Source organism: Petaurus breviceps, unplaced genomic scaffold (genome assembly GCF_028583685.1).
Source record: "Petaurus breviceps papuanus isolate PSGF00001 unplaced genomic scaffold, PetGlider_PUasm1.0 90903, whole genome shotgun sequence".
Lineage (NCBI taxonomy): Eukaryota > Metazoa > Chordata > Mammalia > Diprotodontia > Petauridae > Petaurus > Petaurus breviceps.
Window position 1 is genome coordinate 18,532,666 of NW_027187376.1, and position 24,758 is coordinate 18,557,423.

The 24,758-nt window shown below is 36.1% G+C and overlaps 1 protein-coding gene across 1 annotated transcript in view; it reads right to left on the reverse strand.

Annotated features, from left to right (window-relative positions):
- Positions 1-24,758, reverse strand: part of CARF (calcium responsive transcription factor) — a 52,178-nt gene that overhangs the window by 22,962 nt on the left and 4,458 nt on the right. Inside the window, exons 2-7 of the mRNA XM_069075335.1 lie at positions 24,115-24,205; positions 15,628-15,748; positions 14,387-14,590; positions 7,875-7,995; positions 6,657-6,786; positions 5,748-5,832 (exon numbers count right to left, since the gene is read on the reverse strand). Of these exons, the coding sequence (XP_068931436.1) occupies positions 5,748-5,832; positions 6,657-6,786; positions 7,875-7,995; positions 14,387-14,590; positions 15,628-15,738 (651 nt within the window). The 5' untranslated portion in view covers positions 15,739-15,748; positions 24,115-24,205. The remainder of the gene's footprint in view (positions 1-5,747; positions 5,833-6,656; positions 6,787-7,874; positions 7,996-14,386; positions 14,591-15,627; positions 15,749-24,114; positions 24,206-24,758) is intronic.

Here is a 24,758-nt window from a genome sequence, read left to right on the forward strand (position 1 = left end):
CATTAGATTTTTTATTAGAATTAAGTGATAAATTCAGAATTAGGTAATATAATCAAGACTACGTGAGGAGATAAAGAAAGTTTTATAAACTGATAGTATAACCAATGTCTAATTCAAAGTAAAAAAATCATAACATAATTTTACCAGATATACAACACAAAAAATCCTAAATACTTTTTTAAAAATTTAATTTTAGTTTTCAACATTCATTTCCCTAAGACTTTGAGATTCCAATTTTCTCCCCCTCCCCAAGATGGTGTGCAATCTGACACAGGCTCTACTTATGTATTCATATTAAATCTACTAAATACTTTTTTAAAAGCAACTTTTTAAAAAGTCAAAAAAATTTTCTATGAATAATTATAAGACAAATCTCAAATTCAAGTGAAAATCTGTCAAGTACTCTGCTGTAGAAAAGGCACCACCTTTAATGGAACACGACTACCGTGTTTCCCCGATAATAAGACACTGTCTTATTAAATTTTTTGGAAAGAAAAACACCAGAGGGCTTATTTTCAGGGGAGGGCTTATGTTGTCCTGCCTCAGCTCTCCTCCATGGCACTGCTCTCAATGGCGCCATCAAGCAAATCACTGGGGAAGAACAGGATGATGCGCTCACTGCTGCAGCTCTGATTGGATGCAGCTTGGAGCGCGGCGTGCGTTTCACGGGGGGGGGGGGGGGGGGGGGGACGGTGCATACAGAGGATACTGTAATGTAGCGTGTAGCGCAGGGGATCACCTTCACTACAGTAGCAATCTCAATAGGGCTTATTTTTGGGGGAGGGCTTATTTTAGAGGAATCTTATACAGTAAGGGAAGGGCTTATTTTTGGGATAGGTCTTATTATCAGGGAAACACAGTATAATATCGAAACAACCTTAAAATGTAAGTACTGCTTATAAAAGATGACATTGCAAATTCAATGACAGAAGTAAATGCACTGAAAGAATATTCTAAGACTTCAGGGTTAGAAATTATTTCAGAATTTGAAAAAGATAGGACACTGCCCAACTCCTATTTGCTGAGTTTTAAAAATCATAATGATTCTTTGATATCAGATATTATTAACACAAAGCTCTCCTATAATGTCTCATCATGACAAGGAACTGACCCTAGGTTCTTTAAAGCTGTGCCATCAAAGTCCAAAGTTAGACTTTGATACTAGATGTACTTTTTGAAAAAGATCCTCAGGAGAGAGATATCTTTCACTAGGACACTAGACTTGTGGTGATGAATTCTTTGGCCATGACAACTTAGGAAACAAAGTAAAACACCAGTTGGCTTTCAGTCTTGTACAGTGTTCTTCCATTTCTGCAGTAATGGTGGCAGAATACATTTTCAGAATATAACTAACTTAGCTGTAGGAACTTTAAATATGAGATTCTTGTCCAATAACTATCAAGAGAACACACTTCTAGAGAAACTGAATTATATCACTCTTGATATTCTCAATAAAAAATGAACCCAAAAGACAAAAAGAAATTGAGGCTAAATGGAAAAATGGCCACAGGGTCTTCCTGGAAAAGAAAAAAAAGTTTCTTGTTGCCTTTGGTTTTCTTCAAAGGTAGAAAAACATTATTTCATGTTATACTTGGTCATTTTCTATTGAAATAATTCATGGTTAAGTATTTGTGCAAGAAGTACACCATTAAGATTAGTACAGTTTTATGCATCGGCATCTATTGCAGAGCATGATAAAGCATAGAAATTCTTAAACACCTGTTAAGATCCTTGGAATTAAATCAATATATACTTCAATAGTGAATGACTATGATGCAACTGGTATAGGAGAGGACAGTGAAAACATGGGGAAAAATATTTCAGCACTAAAAGACATTATACTTCAGATTAAATGCAATGATTAATCTTGGCTCCAGAGGACCAATGATCATATGCACTTCCTTCCTTCTGGTAGAGAGTTAGTGGACTACAAGTAAAGAATATAGTATATACTTTCAGATGTGGTCTGTGATACTTTGCTTTTTTAAAATTATTTTTCCTTTTTTACAGAAGTGAATTCTTTTTTTTTTTTGTTTGGGGGTGGACTGGAAAATGCTGTAAAAAACAATTTTTTTTTATAAAAAGAAAAAACAGTTCAAGAATAGGAAACAGGGTTTAGTCTTGAGATTTTGCAGAAGCTTCATATACATGCCATCAACACCTTCTTACTGAAAAAGCAAAACAAATTAAATTTTAAAAAATGAAATAGATTATATAATAATAGGAAAAAATTGATTAATGAAGTGGAATTCATTTCTAAATCAACTGTCTATGTAGTCAGAGGACTGATGTTTTAAAGCAAGGATAAAAATCAATACCAAATAAAAAAAATCATAAAAATGAAGAAGCATGGTCCATAATTGAGTCAACTCCAACCAGACTATTTAACAAACTTATGATACCTTCAAAATGGAAAATGGATAAAAAATGGACCACACAATACCATTTCCTAATTAACATTAACTACTATAAATCAGCTCCCACAACAGTAGACTGAATAAACTTAGAAAAATGCCTCATCTAGCAAGTACTTGGTAAACAGATATGACAGCAAAAGGAAACATGAGTTTAGACTATAAACTCATTTGTAAAAGATTAAATAACTTATTTGCTAAATTGAAGTAAAACGCCATTCACTTCAATTTATCAAACATTTATGAAGTACCTTCTATATACAAGGCACTGCGCCAAGCACTGGGAATACAAAGACCAACAACAACAAAAAAAACAGGTCCTGCCCTCCAGAAGAAACAACATGTACTCAGATGAGTTAAGATGGAATATATTAAAAGCAAATACAAAGCAATTTTGAGGGTGGGAGAGAGCACTATCAGCTAGGGAATTAGGAAAGACATCATAGAGAAGAGAGCCTTAGCTGAACCTTGCGAGGAGCTAAAGATTCGAAGAGATGGAAGTGAGGAAGTAGAATATTCCAGACATGGTAGGTGGCCTGTGCAAAGGCAGAAGACTGACGATTACATGCGAGGAACTGGGTTGCAACGTAGAAAGTGTGAAGGAGAGAATGTGAAATCAGTCTGAGAAGATAAGTTGGAGTCAAATTGTGAAAGTGTATTAAATGCTAAATAGAGTGTTTATTTTGGAAGTAACAGGGATACAGCAAAGCTTCCTGAGCAAGGATGATCAGATTTGTGCTTTAGGAATAACAATTTGGTAGCTATATAGAGAATGGATAGGAGAGACTGGAGAAATTGAGACCAGTTACCAAGCTATTAAAATAGTCCAGGGCAAGAGGGCTTGAACTAGTGTTATATGAGTAAAAAGGGATGGATGTGAGAGAGGTAGCAGAGGTAGGATATATAAGACTTGGCAAATTGTTGGATATGAAAAGTGAGGGGAGCCAAATTTGAACTCAGGCCTCCTGACTCCAGGGCCAGTGCTCTATTCACTGTGCCACATAGCTGCCCCTCCCTGCCTTTTCTTGCTGCAGTGCCAAGCCTTAGCTGCTGGAGGAGTCCCTGGATGCTCTGATTCCCCACAAAGTGTTATTGACTAGACTCCATGCCTCGTAACTGCAGACTTCTCTTTCTGTCTAAGCCGATCAGGGCTGGAAAAACGAGTCACTGATTTTTTTTTCTGGAATCTGCTGATCAGAATTCAGCTCAGCATTCTTTTAGATGGCTATGGAGAAGGTATAGTGGGGAAGATAGGCTGTAGTTCTACCCTATTACTCTGACTCCACCTCCTGAGGCACACTCAATTTAGATTTTAAAAAGAGATATATATATATATATATATATATATATATATATATAGGAGATGGAAGCCATGATAAACACTGAAGTATGGCATAATCTTATAAAAATCACATCATGAGAGCTAAAGCTCAGACTAAGCTGAAACTGGGAAGGAAAGTTAAAGACAACCAAATGGTCTGGGTTTTGATTTTTTTAGCTGTCATAGTAGAATGCATTCAAGAAGGAACTGGATTTGGCTATTGGAGTGGACAGGACAAGTGTAACTGACAACTGAAAATAGGCATAGCTACTTAATTTGTATGTTGTTGCATCTATTTTTTATTCCTAAGAAGATAAGCTCTAGATGAGAAATAAGAGGATAAAAACAGCTAATATGGAAATGATCTTCATGATAATTAAGAAGATAGCTACTGGGGCGGCCAGGTAGCACAGTGAGTAAGAGCACTGGCCCCAGAGTCGGGATGACCTGGGATCAAATCCGGGCTCAGACACTTAGCACCCAGCCAGAAACACCTGGCCATGTAACCTTGAGCAAGTTACTTAACCCCAATTGCTTAGGGACAGCCAGGTGACTCAGTGAGTAAGAGCACTGGCCCCAAAATTGGGATGACCTGGGATTGAATCTGGGCTCTGATACTTAGCACCACACCCAGAAATAACTGGCCGTGTAACCTTGAGCAAGTTACTTAACCCCAATTGCTTTAAAAAAAAAAAAGAAGATAGCTGCTTTTGATGAATTCTAGTAACCTTTCTCAGGTGAACTATATCCTCAGAGAATGAAAGAACTGGTGGATGGACTCAAAAAAGCAGGCATTAATATTTCCATTTCACTTAGAAGGAGATCTCTAGTGAAGTTCCCCAGAGACCTCTACTGGCTCTATGCTGTTTAACATCTTAATCAATGACTTAGTATCTTTATCAAACCTGTAGACATCAAAAAGTCTGGATACATAGTCAACATACTGGATGACCTAGTCAGGATCAAAAAGGATCTGAACATGCTAGAATACTGTGCTGAATCTAGTGAGATAAATTTGTATATGGACAAATGTAAAGTTTTATCCTTGGGCTTAAGAAATCAATTTCACAAGTATAAGATAGGGGAGGTGTGCTTAGCTAGCAATTTGTCTGAAAAGGATCTGGAAGTCTGAGAGAACTTCAAGCTCAAGAGAACTCTACAGTGAAAATGGCGATCATAAAAACTAAAACATTCTGCATTGAGAGCCAAAACTTCCCAAAACAAGAAGATGATATTCCAGCTGTACTGCACTTTGGCTTGACAACATCCAGAGGATTGTGTTCTGAGTCCCAGGTTTTAAAAGAAGCATGGATAAGCTGAAAAGCAGTCATAGGAGAATGGTAAAGGGCTTCTTGAGTCCCTGTCATGTAAGGATCAGGTAAATAACTGGGATGTTTAGCCTGGAGAAGAGATGATGTAGTGGGGAACATGACAGCTTTCTTCAAGTACGTAAAAAGTAGTCATATGGAAGAAGGATCAACTTTGTTGTATTTGGATCCAGAAGACAGAACTAGGATTAATGGTTAAAAGTTGCAAAGAGGAAATTTAAATTTGACATAAGACTAACATGCCTAATCATTAGAGACGTTCAAAAGCAGGATGGCTTCAGGAGGTTGTAGGTTCCCTTTCAATGGAAATCTTCCAGCAGAGGTTGTATGTCTACTTGTAAGGTGTAATGTAGTGAGGTCCTTTTTCAGGTATGGGTTGGTCTAGATAGCTTCTTTTAATTTAGAAACTCTGTGAAAATCAGTAGATTACAGAATCACAGAAACCATGAGAGGAAAGAAATTAAAAAAGGAAGAGATTTACAACAATGAAATAGATTACTTGGAACCTAAGCTGTTCTTTCCCTGAGAGAACTTAAAATCCATTTTGGAGAAAAAAGATCAAGTTTACTTCGTTTATAAACAAAATGTTTAACATAGAATCTATAGTATAGAGAAAAAGTACACTTTGACAGTAACGTCAGCAGGATTCTCTCTGGATTTAGGTTAGGAAGGTTTTTAACCTACCTGACAATTCCGTAGACGATGAGCCCAAGTAGGAGTATGTGGAAGAAGTGGTTGCAGGGGGACAGGAAAAGGGTCATCAGCTACTCTGAAAGGACAACATACATATCAATGGCAAGGAGAAAAATATTTGAAATACTTGGCATACATAGCTTTGCTAGATTCAAAATACCAAACCCTAAGACAATAGATGAAGTTTTATAAATCACTATAAAAAAAATTCACTATTTAAAGGAATTTTATGGGTTACCTAGGTTTTTTTTAGTAATCATATATAATTGATGTAAACTTATACACTTTAAGATTGCTAATATTTTTATCTTCCTAAATATTTTTCTTCTTTACTATAACCTGCAGCCATTACAAAATCAGCTATATTACTTATTTGGTTCCTTCACTTATTATTTAGTGCATATCAGTTAATGAAACATTTTTATTTGATTTCATGAGTATTAAGGGAATCCAATCTGATTCTTCAAATCACTGTTATATTTTGGTAGTAGGGGTAAAAACAAGTATAATATTCTTAACTAAAAAACTGTTTGAGAAGACAAAAACAAAACAAAAGGATACAAACTATAAAAGTCGTATTGTAGACTAACACAAGCAATGGTGTTTTAAGGTAAGAAATGGGTAACTTTACTTTCTGAAAGCTTATTAGCAATCAATTCTTTTTGTATTTCCTCAACATAAAATAGCCAGGTGTCAATAATGAAAAATAAAGCTTTGGATATCTGCACCTTTCTGAAACAGTCTTATTGTTTCCAACATACCTTTAAAATAAATCAAGACTTACATATTTAGTAATAAATGAATTACTAAACTTTTCTACAGTAGGTCATCTTAGAATGCAAATAATTTGGAAAAGATGTCCATGATGCTAGATGAGTTCTTCTTTCCCTATTGACCTACCTAGTTGCTGTCTTTTTAGGCAAGGAGAGGGATGCTTGTGGATGAAGAATATAACTACTGGTATTATCTGCTATAGCAGCCACTGCTACAGTCTGTAAGTGTCCATCAGTGGTATTCTCTTCCGAAATATCTTAATAACAACAACACAAAATAATCTTGTTTAATAACATCAAAAGAATGTAGATAACTGTAATTTTTCTCTCTTTTGGAAAAGCAAAAATTGTAGCTAAGATAAAGGTGGCAAAACTAAAAATACTTTGTTGAGGCTCTTCTAAAATAATTTGTGTTAAAACTTATACTACTATCACTTTGTATTTATGTTTTAGGGTTTAAATTGAGAAGCCAAGATATAAACAAAGAAAAAGCAGAACTAGTTGTGGTAACTATCATTTTACAGTATCATAATAATACGTAAAGTGCACATTTTTTGTACATGTGTTGATAATCTTATTTTTTAAAAGTTCCCTTCATAAAATATACTGCAACTGCTAACCTAGATTATGAATTAACAGTAATGTCATCAGAAGGCCACCTTACCATAAAATATTATTAAAGTAGCAAAGAAGTAGAGCTACAATATTACGAGAAGGGGATAAAGAAGTGGGAAAACATGAAATTGGGAGGGAAAGAAAAAATGCTTATTAATTGAAAAAAGTTTAATTAAAAACATTAGTGAAAACAAGAAAGATCAATGAGAGTGATCTACAACAGAGAACTGAGAAAGTGCAAAAGGAAGTGCAGAATAAAAAGAGGAAGATCATGAAGCCCCTTTCAACAATTAGAGGATAAAGGAGAGTAGAAGGGACAACGAGCAAAGAGAAAACAAGAATATCAGGGGACAAAATGTATGAGTAACATGCTCATATGCAAATATCTACCCAGAAACAAATGCAACACTCCTCCAGTAGCTGTTAGCTCTATTATTAATATTACTACCGTTATTAAAAAGAATTTATTTTATGCTCACTGATCCTTTGGGGAGGAAGCAGGAGTCAACCAGCTTCACAGAATTCCAAACTGAAATAGACAGTTAACCTAGACAGGAGTTGGAAAATGAACTTGAAATTTATTTGGGCCAAGCATCTTTATCTAATTAATTAATATTTACAACCCTACCTGAAGAAATCAATTTTAACATTGACATCACTGAGATGATTTTCTGAAATACATGCTTGATCATCACCCTCAAGTCCCCCAAACAGTATTCTTACTACTCACCCTGAGGACTGGTCACATCTAGGTCACATCCCTGAGGAATAATAACTTGTGCCATTCCTGTCTGAGTGGTTGGAATTACATGAAGCACCTGTCCATTTTCTGACGGACTAGTCACAATCATCTTGAAAATATGAAAGGAAAAGAAATCAATGTATACTCCTATACTTGTTTAATAAAATTATCTTTTTGTCAGTCACATCTTTCATGTGCTCCAAATCTGATGATACCCCTCCCCTGCTCAAAATCCCCCAGGGCTCCCCACTGTCTAAAGCAGAGGTTCTTAACTTTTTTGGGTGTGTCACAGACCTTTGGCAGTCTGGTGAAATCTATCCACTCCTTAAAATAATGGTTTTAAATGCATAAAATACATAGGATTACAAAGGAAACCAATTATATATTAAAATAATTCACATAATCTAGGTTAAGAACTCTCAGTTTAAAGAATAAAATACAAACTTCACAGTCTGATATTTGTGGCACTCCCACCATTCACTTTGAACCTACCTTCCCAGATTTACTTCAATGTCCCAGTCAAACTGGACTACTACTTGCTACTCAATTTCACCCTGCTCTTTCATCTTGGTATACATACTCCCTTCCTAGAGCACACCCCCCCTTAATGTCTACTTGTTTAAATTCCTCCCTCAAGGCCCGGCACGGGCCACTGCCTACATAAAATCATCTCTGATTTTTTGATGCAATTTTATTAGCTCTCCCATTTTTTAGAGCACTTTGTCTCTAGACTCATCTTCTACCTTACAGCATGCTTATTTGTCTGTCATATACTTCACATTAGAGCACTAGATCTTTGAGAACAGGAATGTCGTCTTTGGCTACCTAGCACAACAGTTTGTACATAGAAGGCACTTGATGAGTTTAGCTGAATCTCTTTAATGTATTTACTATACATGAAATTTCCTTCACTAAAATCTTAGTCCATCACCTAATTTTGGTACAAAAAAGGTCTTTGTTTTAAAAAGTTATACCAGAAAAATTTAAGTTTTGACAGGTCCTGCCAAGCAGGAAAAGGCTTTGAGTATAGGTCTTTTGATCAACTGTGTATCTGTTTAAGGCTGAGTTTACCAAACTTTGGAGAAGCTCATTAACAGACTTGCCATAGTATGATAATTTTTTCAGCCACAGATATTCTTTTTTTTTTTTTAAAGCAATCGGGGTTAAGTAACTTGCTCAAGGTTACACGGCCAGTTATTTCTGGGTGTGGTGCTAAGTATCTGAGCCTGGGATTTGATCCCCAGGTCATCCCGACACTGGAGCTGGTGCTCTTACTCGCTGTGCTACCTGGCCACCCCCACAGAAATTCTTTAAGTCCATTTACTAAGTTATAGCAGGGTTGCAATCTGCATTGGAAAAGGGAATATCTACACCAATGAAACTGTATATTCTTAATCTACATAATCATGAGACCTAATTATTTTTTTAATCTAAATAAATCATTTGGCCAGAAATAAAAGTTTTAATGCTACTTGAGTTATGACACATTTTTGCCCTATCTGACAAACATGGTTGTGTAGTTACTTGTCTGACACTCATAATATGGCTTGTTATTACCCAAGAATTGCTATCATATTAGGTCCTTTTTATGGATCCCTGCCTCTAGGTGGCAGGAAATACCACATAAATTGCAAGTAACCCACTAGTCATAACTCCTTTTTCTCCTAGATTTCCCTTTGCACAATAGGGCAACATGTAAAAAAGTTCTAATACTGGTATTTTTGACTTAGGGGGAAAAAAGTCACACTGGAAATGGAATAATACAGTATTAATACAGGTATGAACATTTCACAAATGTTTATTTCACTGGCCAATATTTTCTACCTTAAGTTTTTTAGATAAACCTGGACACCAAGGGATAATGATAAAGTCCTGGATTTGGAATTAGTGGACCTGGGTCCAAGTTTGAGTTCTGTCACTGTGTGATTTTAAGCAGGATGTCTTAATTTCTCTGAACTTCTATTTCCTCATATACAAAGTGAAGATAATACTTGCTATGTTATACCTCAGGACTGTGATGACAATCCAAAATATCAATGTAAGCTATTATTATTGTTATTATTACTACTACTACAGGTCTTTTACCCTTACTATTATAATACAGCTAGTATAGAACATTTTGATGTAGTCACTTATGAAAGATTATAAGAGAGGGAAAGGTTATAGTTCAATGATTTAAGAGCTTGATCTTTCCCATGCTAGGAAGCACTGCCCAAACAGAAAAAAGAAGTTTCCTTTGTATTTATTCCCTTTACTTTTGCTTACTACCTGTCTAACCTTGGAAAAGTAATCTGATCTCTCTGAGCATTCTTTACTTCATCTGTAAAATGAGAAGGTTGCCTAGATGTTCTCTAAGTTTTCTTCCAGATCTAAATCTATGACACTATAATAATTCACTCTAAATCCTACGACCCTAAACAACACAATCTATGCCATAAACTCACTGAGCATTCAAGGAATACTTTTTTATTATGGCAATATATTTCTACAAACTTAGCCGGCTAGAATAATTATTTTTACTATGAAAGTCAATGCAACTCATGCCCTTTTTACTTAGAGACAATGTGATGTACTGAGATAAGTATTGGATTTCAAATCAGAGGAAGGAAAGGGTCAAGACCACTTAGTACCTGTGTTTGAGGTTTCTGGAGAAAGTTTAAGGGATGGTTGGTCTTGGCTTTCTGCTTTTTATTATCCTCTGATACCTCCCCCCTTTTCCTGGAAAAGCTACACAGAAGGCAAAGTACTACTTCGGTTACAAGTTCAAGCTGGTCAGTTCTGTGGCCTAGTCATTCTGGCCACAGAATGGTTCACCCTCTCTGGACCAGTTTTCTAAAGTATAAAGTGAGGGGGCTGGACTAGATGACTGAGTCTAAGGTCTCTTCGAGTTCTAAATCTATGATGCTATACATCATTTTACTTGGGACAACCAAGGAACTAAACCATGAGCTAATCTGTAGTTTTCAACTTAGTGGTCTTGTCCTATTCTGAACTATGGCCTTATTGATACATGTACTCCTTTCAGCTAAGCAGAACATAATCTACCCATGTCTGCTCACTCTCTGAGACTTTTACCCAAATCTTCTTATAAGTCTGACATGGGGGGTCTACTCAATGTGCTGGGGGTCTTTGTCTTATTATCATTCAGTCAAACATGAGCTATCAATTATACCTCATTTTTATTACATGACTGGTTCATCTTCTTTGAAAACACATTTCTTTGGTGACATCCTTTATATGTAATTCTTCCTAATTCCTTGTTCACAATGTGCTAACACCTCTTCATGCTCTCCAATGCTCATGGGATCCTTCTTCTAATATCTTTAGAGATCGTAGTATTCTTTGACTCATGGTCCCACATCACTGCTGGGAGAACAGTGATCTTAACAAAATGAGCTTCTGCTTTTGATCATTAAAACAATTGAGCAATTTCCCAAAGACAATTCATTCTTCTCCCTTCTTCCTATTCAATTCTCAGCCCATTTTCAGTCTCTGCAAGACCTATATACATACATATTATACATACTTACATGCATACATACATACACATTTCTTGGGGTAGCCAAGAAATCATAAGGATAGTGGGACCATGTATTTTCTTTCCAATATTAAGACTGTGTATTTCTACATTTATTCAATGATAAGGATGTGGTCTTCTATGGAATATCACTTGTAAAAGCCTTCCTGTTCCCTTTCAAAGCCCTCATCAAGGAGGTCATTGATGTATATTATATTATTCTCATAAAAATTTTATGTAAGTGAATAGGGAAGCGTCTGGGTCAATAATGTTCTCATGGTGCCTTTGGGGTGGGGAGGTTAATAAAGCTGTTTTTTTTTTCCCCATGTTTTTTGTATCTCCTTCAAGTGGCTTGTGAAATAATCCTGTAATGTCTTCAAAATTCCATCACCTTCAATACAGACTTCCTCTGTGCATACCTCCTTTCTTTAATGCTATTTCAACTTCAGCTAGGACTGTGATACTAAATAGCCAAGTTAAACTGTCTGATGGCAAAAGGAATCTGCTATAAAAATCTTTACATATCTTTTCAACCTTTCATTTGTTACTCTCCTTCCAATTGCATTCTTAAATGCCCTCATATTACCTTTGTTTAGTTGAGTACTTTGCCAGACTTTGTTTTTTTTTTCCTATTGCTTCTGTACTAATGAGGTAGTATTGCTCTTAATCTCTAATCCATCCTTTGTAGAATTTTCTAAATAAGTTTATATTATAAACAAGTATTTGCCTTAGTTAACTGATTGATCAGTAGATCAAGTGTTTGATGACTAAGGCAGTTTTTAGGTTGTTTCTTTGCTTTGGTGGCTGGTTTACATTTGTTGAATTTCTGTATAAAATTGTTATAAGTGTAGATGTCCTTCCTTCTCTTCATTTCCTTTCTTTTGGTGTTAAAAGTTGTCATTCCCATGTCATCCATTCTTCTTGAGAGTATTGACGATATATAGGCATTTTACTTCTGTGCAGTTTATAAGTCTTTGGCCTCCCTTCCTCCTGAACCATATTTTCCAACAATTTTTTGGTGACATCATCTATTCCAACCTTTGTACTGAAGTCACTGAGTGTAATGTAAGCACATGATTATTTAATTTTTTGGAAAACTTCTCTTCCTCATTCTCTGCAACAGACATTAGTACAAAAGTTGCAATTTTCATGGTGGTCTTTCTGAAAATCCTTATTATAAGTCCTACAATTTGAAATGACACTGTCCAGGAAATATTTCTTATAGGCTTTGGTCAACAGATAAAAGTTTTAGCAACTCGTTTACATGCCTTTTAAAGAAGAACCTTAAGGGCTATCTTTTTATTTCACTTCAATTTCCTTCTTTTTTCTTGTTTGGTTTAAAGCGAGAATGGTGAACATTATAATTCAGTGTTTCCAGTAACATATACTTACTTGTTGTTATTAAAAAAGGATTTTACATTTTGAGTACAAATATCTAAGTTAATGTTTATAAGCTGCCTAAAAATTATGATTCTTAGCATGTTCTCCTCCCTTTTCTACCACACTGTCACTGCAGAATTGGAAAGGGAGTCAATTCGACTGAGAACCATTTAGTATTTTTCTTTGTTTCTTGGTTTCCTGCAGTCAATGAATTTGTCACCAAGCGGCCAGTCTACTAATAACAAGCCTCTCTGTATTTGGCTAATGCTTGGAAAACTGATGTAGTCTGTTGCCAGGATTATACTCTCTAAGTCTTTCTACCATGATAGAACCTGTTAAAGTTTACATTCTGCTGGGGTAGCCTTTGTGAACTCAGTTCTAGATCATGTGGCTTACCTCCACACCATGATGGTACTGTAGTTGCTAGTTAGGGACCTATGCTAAATCTTTTCCTATCACTTATTCACCCATATCAAAATCTTCCAACAATTCCCTGTAGGCTTACACACATACAAACTTTTTATAAATACATGTATATATACACCCACATACATATACACATATAAATTTTATATTCCTTTTAAAGTTTTTCACTTTTTATTCCTATTAGCATTGCTTCTGAACTTTAATAATCTTAAGAATTCTGGATTTACAGCTGGAAGGGATGACAGAGGACATCTAGTCCAACCTCCTCATTTTGCAAGTGAACTGAGGCTTTGCTCAAATTTGTACAGGCAGTAAAGAGACAGGATTCAAACCCAGGTCCTCTGACTCTGAAACCTGAGCTCTTAAGAATACATCCTGTTGTTCATTTTATTATTTCTTCTACTTATTTCCAATCTTTCTTCTGTATTCCTCATGTTTCACATGAAGCAATTCTTTAAGCTACGGGATCATAAACTCTATTAAAGAGGGACTGGACTGCATGTTCTCCAACTTTCTAGCTTTCTCAGCACTTACTACAATGCAATGCATACAGAAGGCACTTAGGAAATGTTTGTGGAATTAGTAAAGTCCTTCCCTCATATTTATCAGCCTATCATCTTATTATCTACCACACACAATTCATGTCTAACCCCATTTGCTGTAGGAATTCTAATTGGAATTATTGAATTGGGAGGGATAACTTCTTATTTCAAGGAAAACTAATGAAGAATGCTCCTTTCAATAACAGTCTGTAACTATTATTTTAAATTTTATAGTTAATGAAGCTTGCCTTACTAACAGAAACAGGCTCTGGCACAACCTAGCTTTGAACAAATAGCAATCAATGAAAAGTATAACAATGCAATATCCAATAACAGAACTCCCTTGGCAAGTAACTCCCTCCCCCAGGTCCATTTCATCATCCTCAAAACAAGGGCGTGGGGCTAAATGATCTCCAAGGTCCTTTTGAGCTTTAAATCCTATGGTCCTAAAAAAACTGAAATTTAATGGAAGAATATATGTAATATTAGCTCCATACTGTCATTTATTATTGATTACTATTTAACCTCATCCCTTTGTTCGAAAGGTAAGATCTGAAAGGCAAGGCTGTTTACCTTACAATTTATTATACTCTGTGAAACATCATGAACACTGGATTGTTTTCAGATATACTCACCATCTGTGTATTATAATCCCCTACTGACTGAAGCTCATACTGAACAGGATGCCCATTTTGGTCTACTAGATGGAACTGTTCTGTGGAAAGAGACTGTGGCTGTGATGGGGGTGAATTATCTGCCACACCAACTCTGATAGGCAAAACTGCAGAAGAATCATTTTGTCCAAAGGAAGGATCCCTGGAATCCATGCAGGTTAGATGCTTTTGTATAGGAAAAACAAAATACCACTTCAATCCTCCTGAAATATAGTGTTTCACAAAAATCCCCACACAACCCAACAACAAAAAAAATCCATTTCAAATACGGTGTATTTTATTATGCAATTGTCAGATAAGTAATTCTTTCTCAAAAGGTACACTGACATTAAGTTAATGATTTTGATATGTTGTGCTGTGAAAGACAGGTTCTTAGTTTACTAGAAAGGAGACGGGTATATCTGTGGGTTTACTATATTGTAATCCCATTCATCAGATAACATAACTACCTCATTTAATAAATTTGTGAACTCCTGCCTCCTCAGTAATATTACATATCTTCTTCTATTCAGTTTAGAACAACATGCTCATTTTTAAAGATATCTCCTTCCCTAAAGTGCTAAAAAAGAGTGTGAGTGATCAGAGTTACATGTTGTACTCCTACAGAATGTTCTGTCCCACACACTCTCTTTGGTTATCATTGTTATTATTCCTTTACACATATCAAATACTTCATGAAACATAAAAATAATCCTAGCTACCTTAGGTTAAGTTTATAAATAATTTGATTGAAACATTGTCACTATTTCTCCACGCGATTTAAAAATTTTAATGCATCATTTTATATAATTTTCATTTTTAGTGACTATAATTTAGAGCTGTAAGGGACCTTTAAGTTTCATCTAGTTCAGCCCTCTTACTTTTTATAGTTGAGAAACTGAGGTCCACAGAGGCTAATTTGCCCAAGATCACAGAGTAACCAAACAGCACACCTAGAATTCCAACCCAGCACCTTTGACTCCAAATCAAGCATTCTTTTCACTGCTTTCCTTAATATCATCTCTCTAACTTTAATAATGAAATTCAATGAGTATTTTGCAGAAAATACCTTATGAAGATATATAACATTTTTATGCTGTTATTGCTGAATAAATGAAATGTAACTTATTTCTTGGGCAAGTAAAGTCATTATATAACAGGCTATTTTTCCCTCAGAGAGAAAATAAGCTGCAAAGAAAGTGATTTTTCAGTCTAACTCCCACCTGAAACACCTGAGCATTTCTTTCTGACTCTCCGGTGTTATTGCAGTTGACTACTAATAAATCATGAGATTGTTCCATCCTGGCATCATGGCCAGTTCCATTTTCTTCCATCAAAAGATAGCTGAAAGAATCCAAATCAAAGTCAATTAAAGTACTTTAAAGGATTAAAAAAAATACTTAGCTTCCCCACAATACTAAATTAAATTAGCAACACTATTTCCATTTCACAGGAAATTGAAAATTTGGTTGAATAATTTGTGCCCACCCACTGAATATTCGAGGACAAATATTAGTACTATGTAATTCCTACACCCTTAGATCACATTTACTTGGGCTTTTAAGGAAAGAAATTTATAATATATTATTTTTCAAACCATTTTTTTCTCTTTCTCATTTTACAGATTCGTGCGTCTAGAATAAAGAAAATGGTTTTACTTTGCACTTAGGCAAGGCCTGACCCCAATGTCTCATTAATATAAATTATAAATAGCTTACCATATGGAATACAGTATTATCACAGAACCTATACTATTAATTAAAAGCATACGCAAAGAAGCCAAATAACATACAAATAATTGCTATCAGGACAATCAACTTGTGACTAAGTGATCTTTATGCACTAATGTGACATTTGATATTCTAGACCTTAAAGAATAAATTTCATGTCTTTAAATTTTTAAATTCAGACTATATCAAACAGTAACTGGAAGAAGTTAATTTTTAAAACAATTACTCAAATGTTTCCTCAGATAAGAAGTCTTTAAAAGTAGCAGTCAAATAGCAACTCTTCTGTCCTTTGTCAAGAAAACATATCCTAAAACAAAAATATCTGTGATGTTATATGGAAATGAAGACAATGCTGTTTTCAGGATATATATATATATATATATATATATATATATATGTATGTATAAACTTTTAATTTTATTAGGTAAATTTAAAACCCTAGGACTAGAAATTACGTACCTTGTAAAATGCTTCAGGTTTACATTTGTTTTTTCTATAAGTATCTACTCTGAAACATAACACCAGTTTTTATTACACATCACAGTAGATGCATAATTTTTGTTCAGTACATAAAAATCTATCAGATATTGCATAAAGCAGAATCTATGATGGTACCTATTGTACCCTTGATCTTAAACTTTACATGGTTAGTATATCATCAATCCTACATATCTCATGAACAAACAAAAAATACAAAGGCAATGGGCTAAAATTTTCTAAGAGATACCTGTAAAATTATTTATATACAGATCCTTATTTTTTTTAACATCTTGAAAAACTGATAAAATTGATAGAACTAAAGTGTCCCTTGGAGTTCAGTAAAGAATAGAAGATGAAAGAGTAAGAAAGAGATTCTAACATGTTGAATTTCCAAAGGGAAATCAACTTTGATGAATGAAGACCATTAATTCTGCTTGTTTAAATTCATATCAACATAGAGAACTGCATTTGGAATAATCAAGTTTCATTGTGAAAAGACTAAGTGCAAAACTTTCAGTTAAGCCATTTGCTAAAATGAAATCATTATCATGATAAATTCATCAATTTTAAAACAAATTTTATTGTTAAGAATAAAGATATATTGGAAATTTTCATATAAAAACACATGAGGTCAAGAAAAAAAACTTAAGAACATTTTATTTTGATTTTCAAAAAATGTGCTCACTATGAAATTTTATATTTTATTGGTGTAGAATTGTAAGAGTTCATTACATAAAGATAATATTTTTTTCCCTTCATCTACAATAACCAAAACCTTCTTAAAAAAGAAGAGAATGATTCTTCCTGGGAAAATTTCTATACAGACCATAATAATCTAATAAATGAAGTTATTACACAACACAATTCTATCCGATTTCATTTGAACAATATTATCCAAATATTTTTGTTAGAATATAATTTTGAAATTTCTTTCCCTTCTACTTAAAGATTAGAAAAGAAAATTCAAAAACTTTGAGCCAAAAAGGTTTCAAAACACAATGGAAAAGGAATTTTTACAAATATTGCTGTTTCTTCACTATTTAAAACCAGAGACTTCTTATCTAACAAGTAGTTTTATAAAGTTTCCTTTTAACGGAAATATTTAGGAATAAAGGTTAGTATTGATCACTAGAAACATTAAGTTTAGTCAAAGTGGTCTTCTTTAGATAGGCAGAAATACAAATATTCCTTGGGGGAATAATTCTTTTACTTTAAGCAAGTAAACTAGAGGCCTTGCTTTCTTTAAGTCTTTGGGCTCTTTTAAACTGAAGTTTTAATATGTTTAGTTTTTAGAAATTATATAGGTCCCCTTTCTCAATCCACTGCTGCTAATCTGGTGATGTGAAAACACTTCTTTATAGTTTTTGGAGAACTGGTATGTTCAGGAGGGAAAACCTCTTTGAAAAGCAGTTGGTTTAGAGCAGCTGATCCCAGCAGAGCAGACTCCCAAGGTAAGCATTACTAGGTTAGTAGGCGTGTTTCCCCTCAGTCCCCAAAATCACCTAGCTAGAGGTTTGGTTTTTTTTTTTACTATTCATTTAAAGATTTATGTCAATAAATATACTTTTAAAATTCAATTCTGGTAAGGTTAAAAGTAGTCATCAATCATTCACACTTGGATCAGAATGATCTTTTGTAGGGGGCAGGTAGGTGTGGCAGTGAGTAGAGCACGGGCCCTGGAGTCAGGAGGACTTGGGTTCGGATCCAGCATCAGACACAGACAGACAGACACAGACACAGACACACACACACACACACACAAAACCTGTGTGACCTTGGGCAAGTCATAACCTCAATTGCCCTAACCTCCCTGATCCAAAAAGCAAAAACAAACAAAAAAGAACGATCTTTTCTTATATATCTAGCTGGTATTAACTATACTGTAAGAACAGAAACTGAAAGCAATCTTAGTAAAAGACACTATACACCTGGGAGCCTCAGGCAGTCTTAGAAGTAATGGGTCTTCAAATAAAGACTGGTAGACCACCTACCATCCGAGATATTCTTGTTCAAGTTGGATTAGATGGGCTTTAGAAGGGTTCTTTTCAGGTGAAAGTCTAAGTCTACAGAGGTTCAGAAAAAGAAGTGGATTCCAAATGCAGATTTCACCTATTTAAAAAATTTACACAAGGTCTGGCCTGTGGCCCAAGAAAGAAAAAGGAAAAACCTCTTCTTTGTTCTCCTCTGGACTTTTAGACCACACAACATTTAAGATGCAGCTCTCAAGCCAGTATCACAAGTACTATAGTGAAGCTCCATAATGGGCTGTGACTTTTATGATCAGGATAGGCAACCTAATCAATATTTATAATATTATTACCATAAGCAAATGCACTTCAAGTTTTGGAATACAGCTGATCACTACAGTAGAAAAAGTAATGACCTTAAGACTTAATCAAAGAACTATCTGGAAAAAGCAGTGTACCTGAAAAAAGATCTGAAGCTTTTGAACTTCAAGATAATGAACTGACCACATGATCTGATAGTCAAAAAAAAAAAAGCTAACAATCTTAAGACTGCATGAAGAAGATAGCTTTTAGATGTAAGGTGGAGATCCCACTGTATTGTGTGCCTTGGTCAAACTAATCATTGCAGTCTGTTCTCAATACTACATTTTAGAAAGTATGCAGAAGATGGCAACCAGAATGGTGAAGCTCCTTGAGTTCATGCCACATGAACAGTCACATGGCAAATAAGTGGGATTCAAGTACATGGTTCAAGAACCTGGAGTTGTTAAGATTGGTGAAGTGTCAGGGGAGATGTAATAGTAGCTTTCAAGTATCTGAAAGGCTGTTACCGTGTTTCCCCGATAATAAGACCTATCCTGAAAATAAGCCCTCCCCTTACTGTGTAAGATTCCTCTAAAATAAGCCCTCCCCTGAAAATAAGCCCTATTGAGATTGCTATTGTAGTGAAGGTGATCCCCTGCCCTACCCGCTACGGTGAAACGCACGCCACGCTCCGAGCTGCATCCAATCAGAGCTGCAGCAGTGAGCATGTCATCCTGTTCTTCCCCAGTGATTTGCTTGCTGGTGCCATTGAGAGCAGTGCCACGGAGGAGAGCTGAGGCAGGACAACATAAAAACCCGGTATGTAAGCGGGAGTGAGGGGGCATGATGGAGGATAAAAAGGACATTTTGGAGGAAAAAAGAAGAACTCAGGGGGCATGATGGAGTGAAAAGAAGGACTGATGGTCATAATTTTATTATTCTGTCTGTTTTGACCCCCAGACATGAGTACAAAAAAGGAAGAGCTATACTGTTGAGTATAAGAAAGCAATTGTAGAGGAGTCACATGGCAAGAATCTTGCAGTTTTCTGTAAAGAAAAACTTTTGGATCTTCGAATGGTCAGAAAATGGAGAGCAGATTATAATAACCTCAATCAACAGGTGGATGAGGGAAAAGGGAAAAAGAGCAGGTCTGGATCAGGTCGGCAGCCCTTATATCCTGAGTTGGAGATCCTCATTGGTGAATGGATTGCTGACAGGAGAGCAAAGGCCTTGGTTGTGCGCAGGGCTGATATTCAAGCATTTGCCCTTTCAATGGCACAAGAGTTTGAAATGGTCTCAGAAGGATTCAAAGCATCACAACACTGGTTGGACGGTTTCCTTCAACGGTATGAACTGTCCCTAAGAAGATCAACAACACTGTTTAAGCTGGAAGATGCTGAAGTTATTAAACGTGCACTTGCATTCAAGTCCTTTATTGATAGGATTGACATTTCCAAGTACCAAACCTGCAATATGATTGCTATGGATGAAACTGCAGTGTTTATGGGACAAGGATCTCAAATAACAATTCATCACAGGGGTGCAACGTCAATCTACATTCCCACCACTGGCTATGAAAGTGCACGGGTCACCTGTGTTTTGGCAATTCGTTTGGATGGAAAGAAAGCCACACCTCTAATCATCAGTAAGGGCAAGAAAGATAAGATTGAACGTGTATCTGGCATTTACGTTCTTGAAACTGAAAAAGCCTGGTGTACACAAGCCGTTATAAGAAAGTGGGTTGATTTAATGCTGCCACTTGTTATGCGAGGTAACCAAAGAGGTCTGATAGTCTGGGATTCAGCCAGCACTCACCGCACTAAAGAAATGAAGAACTTCCTTGCAGAGAGAAGAATAGATCAAGTAATGATTCCTGCAGGAATGACTGCCTATCTCCAGACCCTTGATATTGCAATAAACAAGCCATTCAAGGACCATTTGCACATGGAAGTCAATGACTACATTGAAAATAGAATGGAAAGAAATCAGCGTGGAAACTTTGTGAAGCCCTGTCTGCAAGAAGTCGTGACTTGAGTGAAGAAGCTGTGTCGCCAAGGCACTACGAGCAGGTTACCTGGACAAGACAAATTCATTTAAAGAGAGCTATATTGCTAGACATGACAGATTGGGTCCACTTCTTCTGAAGGAAATGGAGGCGCAAGACATCCAGGACGGAATTCAAGGTATGGACACTTATGACGATGTTGTTGAAGAAGATGACATGATCATTATTGAATAAAGGTACATTTTTTTGTTCACATTTACCTGTTTATTAAAATTGCTGTCAATGTTCATTAAAATAAGCCCTCCCCTGAAAATAAGCCCTCTGGTGTTTTTCTGTCCAAAAAAATTAATAAGACAGTGTCTTATTATTGGGGAAACATGGTATATAGAAGAAGGGATTAGCAGGGGTGGGGAACACATCTCCAACTTAACTTCTAGGTCTTTGGGTGGGGCCTTTAGACTGAGTCAAAAGTTTTACAGGATTAAGGGGATTTGTTCATGAAGTTTAGAGTCGTTCAAAAGGTTGCACTTGAGGACTTAAAGGGCCACATGTGGCCTCAAGGCCTCAGGCTCCCCACTCCTAGATTAGACCTTCCATTTGGCTCCACAGGGTAGAATTTGGACCAACTGGTAGTACTTGGAGAGGCAAATTATGAGGTGATGCAAAACCAAACTTCCCAACAACTATTAATAATTAATATAAGTGGAATAGGTGGACTCCTTATAGAAGGTCTGCCAATAAAGGTTGGATAGTCACTTGTTAAGTATCTATGTCTTCTGAGTTTCCCTCCAACTCTGAAATTCTGTGATTCTCAGTCTCAAACTCTCAGTCATGTAATTAGCTCTGTGATCTTGAAGAAAAACCTTAACCTCTCAATCTCAGTTTTCTTATCTTTAAAATGATAAAACTTTCACCCACCTATTGGGGTTGCTGTAAACAAAGCACTTTGTAAACTATGAGAGGATACAGAATTGTGAGGACAGCTAGGTAGAACAGTAGATAAGAGCGTTCAGCCTGGAGTCTGGAAGACCTGAGTTCAAATCTAACCTCAGACTCGTTTTTTTTGTTTTTTTAAAGCAATCGGGGTTAAGTAACTTGCTCAAGGTTACATGGCCAGTTATTTCTGGGTGTGTGTGATAGTAATGGCAATTAAAGATTCCCCTGTATTGGCTTGGTTTTCAAACTGATTGTGTTAAAACCCAGAGCTTGTTAATCCCACCTGTGGGATGGACTTTTTGATGTGAAAAGAAAGTCCTGAACTGGGAGGAGCTGGTGATGTAGATTTGGAGAGATAAGAGAGAGGCTGAAGATCTTTTTTGGAAGCAGCACCTCGTGGAGAGAGAGAGACTAAGAGAATTGCTGGTGGCCGCTTTGAATTGCCCTGGACTTTTGAGACCTGCCCCCTGAGCTGCCAAGGACTGAGGAGACATGGCTGTTTTGCTGGTACTTTGTCTGTCTGTTTTGATGTTGTTTTGCCAGATTTGTCCACTGGTGAAAGACAGTCCTTTTGTTGAAGAAGTCCTGGAACCTGGCTGTTCGCTAAGAAGCCCTGAGACTGTCCTGCAGACAGAGAGTGAATACTGTCCACTGGTGAGGGACAGTGCTGTTGTTGCAGGGGTCTGGAGACTGTCCTGCAGACAGAATGAATACTGTCCACTGGTGAAGGACAGTGCTGTTGTTGCAGGGGTCTGGGAGCCTTTCTGTTGGTTCAGAAGCCCTGAAGAAGGATTTTCTTGTTGTATGTTTACAGAAATCCTGGGAGAGGGCTTTGCTAATGTGTTCAGGGGTTCTAGGACTGTTCTACAGACAGAGGATGAATTCATGAAGGGACTGGCAATGTATCTTATGGCCTTGCTAAGCCTTGTCTCCCCAGGAACTAAGATTGCTGAGAACTTGCCTCGTGTCAAGATGAAGAAAAGACCTCCATTTGGGTATTAAGTGCTGTGTTTAAACTTGATGTAACTCTGGGGTAGATTCAATTGTGATCCAGGGGTGGGGAACTTTTGACCTTATTGTGCTCTGTGATTGACAAATGAAGGTACTTTACCTATGTTTGGAAACTAATCTCCATTTGAGAAGAGGGGTTTTGTGGTGGACCAAATGAAGGTATAGCCTAGGGGTGGAGAAGTATTTAGAACAGGGACTTTGTAATTGATTGAATGATTGGAAGGTCCTGGGGTGGGGTAGTACTTGGAGATTATTTAATCATGCTTAGTAAATGCTGTATTTTGAATGATGTCATGTTTTGATCTTCTCTGTTCTTGGTTTGTCACTGAATAAAATAGAGAGCACCTATGCTGGTATTTTGAACCTGGGAAGTTGCCTTTGCTTGGTATTACATTACAGTGTGGTGCTACGTGTCTGAGCCCGGATTCCATCCCTAGGTCATCCCGACTCTGGGGCCGGTGCTCTTACTCCCTGTGCTACCTGGCTGCCCCTAACCTCAGACTCTTAATAGCTGTGTAAACCTGGACAAGTCACCTCCCTGTTTGCCTCAGTTTCCTCATCTCTAAAATGAGTTGGAGAAGGAAATGGTAAACCACCCCAGTATCTTTGCCAATAAAATCTCAAAAATGGGGTCATAAAGAGTCAAATACAGCTGAACAATAACAACAGAAATGGGAGATATTACAACTCTTCTAGATAATACTAGTAAAAACTGACATTTACACAGTGCTTTGAGTTTGCAAAGGGTCGTCTTACATGATTTCATATTTTACAGATAAGGGATACAAACTCAAAGAGATTATCCTTCTCATTTTATAGATGAATAAATGTGGGCTTAGAAATTATTTATCCCAGATCACACAAACAGCAAATAGAAGAAACAGAACTTGAACCTAAATCTTTGACTCCAAGTGTGATTTTCTTTTCACTATATCACAATCTCTCCAGGAGGTCACAAGTACAGAAGTGAGATTCAAACCCAGGTCTTACAGACTTCAGTTTCAAAATTCTTTGTATTAGTCCTTGTAAGTTGAGGGCTGCCTGAATGTTTTTAAGTGACATAAAAAGATTCCTTGACACACTATTCTTCAAGATAATTTTGCATGCAAAAGAAATAAAAACTTTTCTTTCTCCTCTTAAATACTATTCTGTATTTTTTAAACTGGATTTGTGATTTCACTGGGCTAGGAAGTTCCTGCATTACTAACTTTAATTTATATATAGTATCACCTCATTTTATCATGCCAAGTTATTTAAATATTATAAAGTATTACTTACCACACACAATAGTTCCATGTCAAGGCATAGTTACTTAAGGACCAGCATGTTAGGTATCATGTCCATCCACAAATGAAATCTTCTTCCCCAACTGGTTACCATAAACAGAACAATATTCTAAGACAAGGTACAGTTTTGACTTTTTTTTAAGCATGTGAAATGGTACAGATTATTCTTACAGGCTCTGTTACTATGTGCTATTACATTTCTAAAATATAAATACAAAAATTATCTCTATGCAGTGACTAAGTTAAATTGTAGACCATTAAGCAGCCAGAAATGTACTTATCAAGAACTGTGGGAAAGCTTAAGTTCAATACCCCTGAGTACTAAAGCCCAATAGGTGCTACACCTACATTTATGCCATGGTTATATGTATGCCTTTAGAAAAAATCTGTGCACAACAAAATGAGTAATTTAAAATATTTTTTCTTCTGGTACACAAATGGTAGAAAACAATAAAATACATTTCTATGAGCTTTTAACAGACTAGCCTAACACTAGAAGATAAAACTTCTCAAGGAAGTGACTTTACTCATTTTGAAAATTTGGTATGAGCTTTTTTAGGGATGCAACAAAACCAGGAATATATAAAAGGTGAAAATAACTTGAAATTATTTTGTTAGTCTCTATTATGGAAGGAA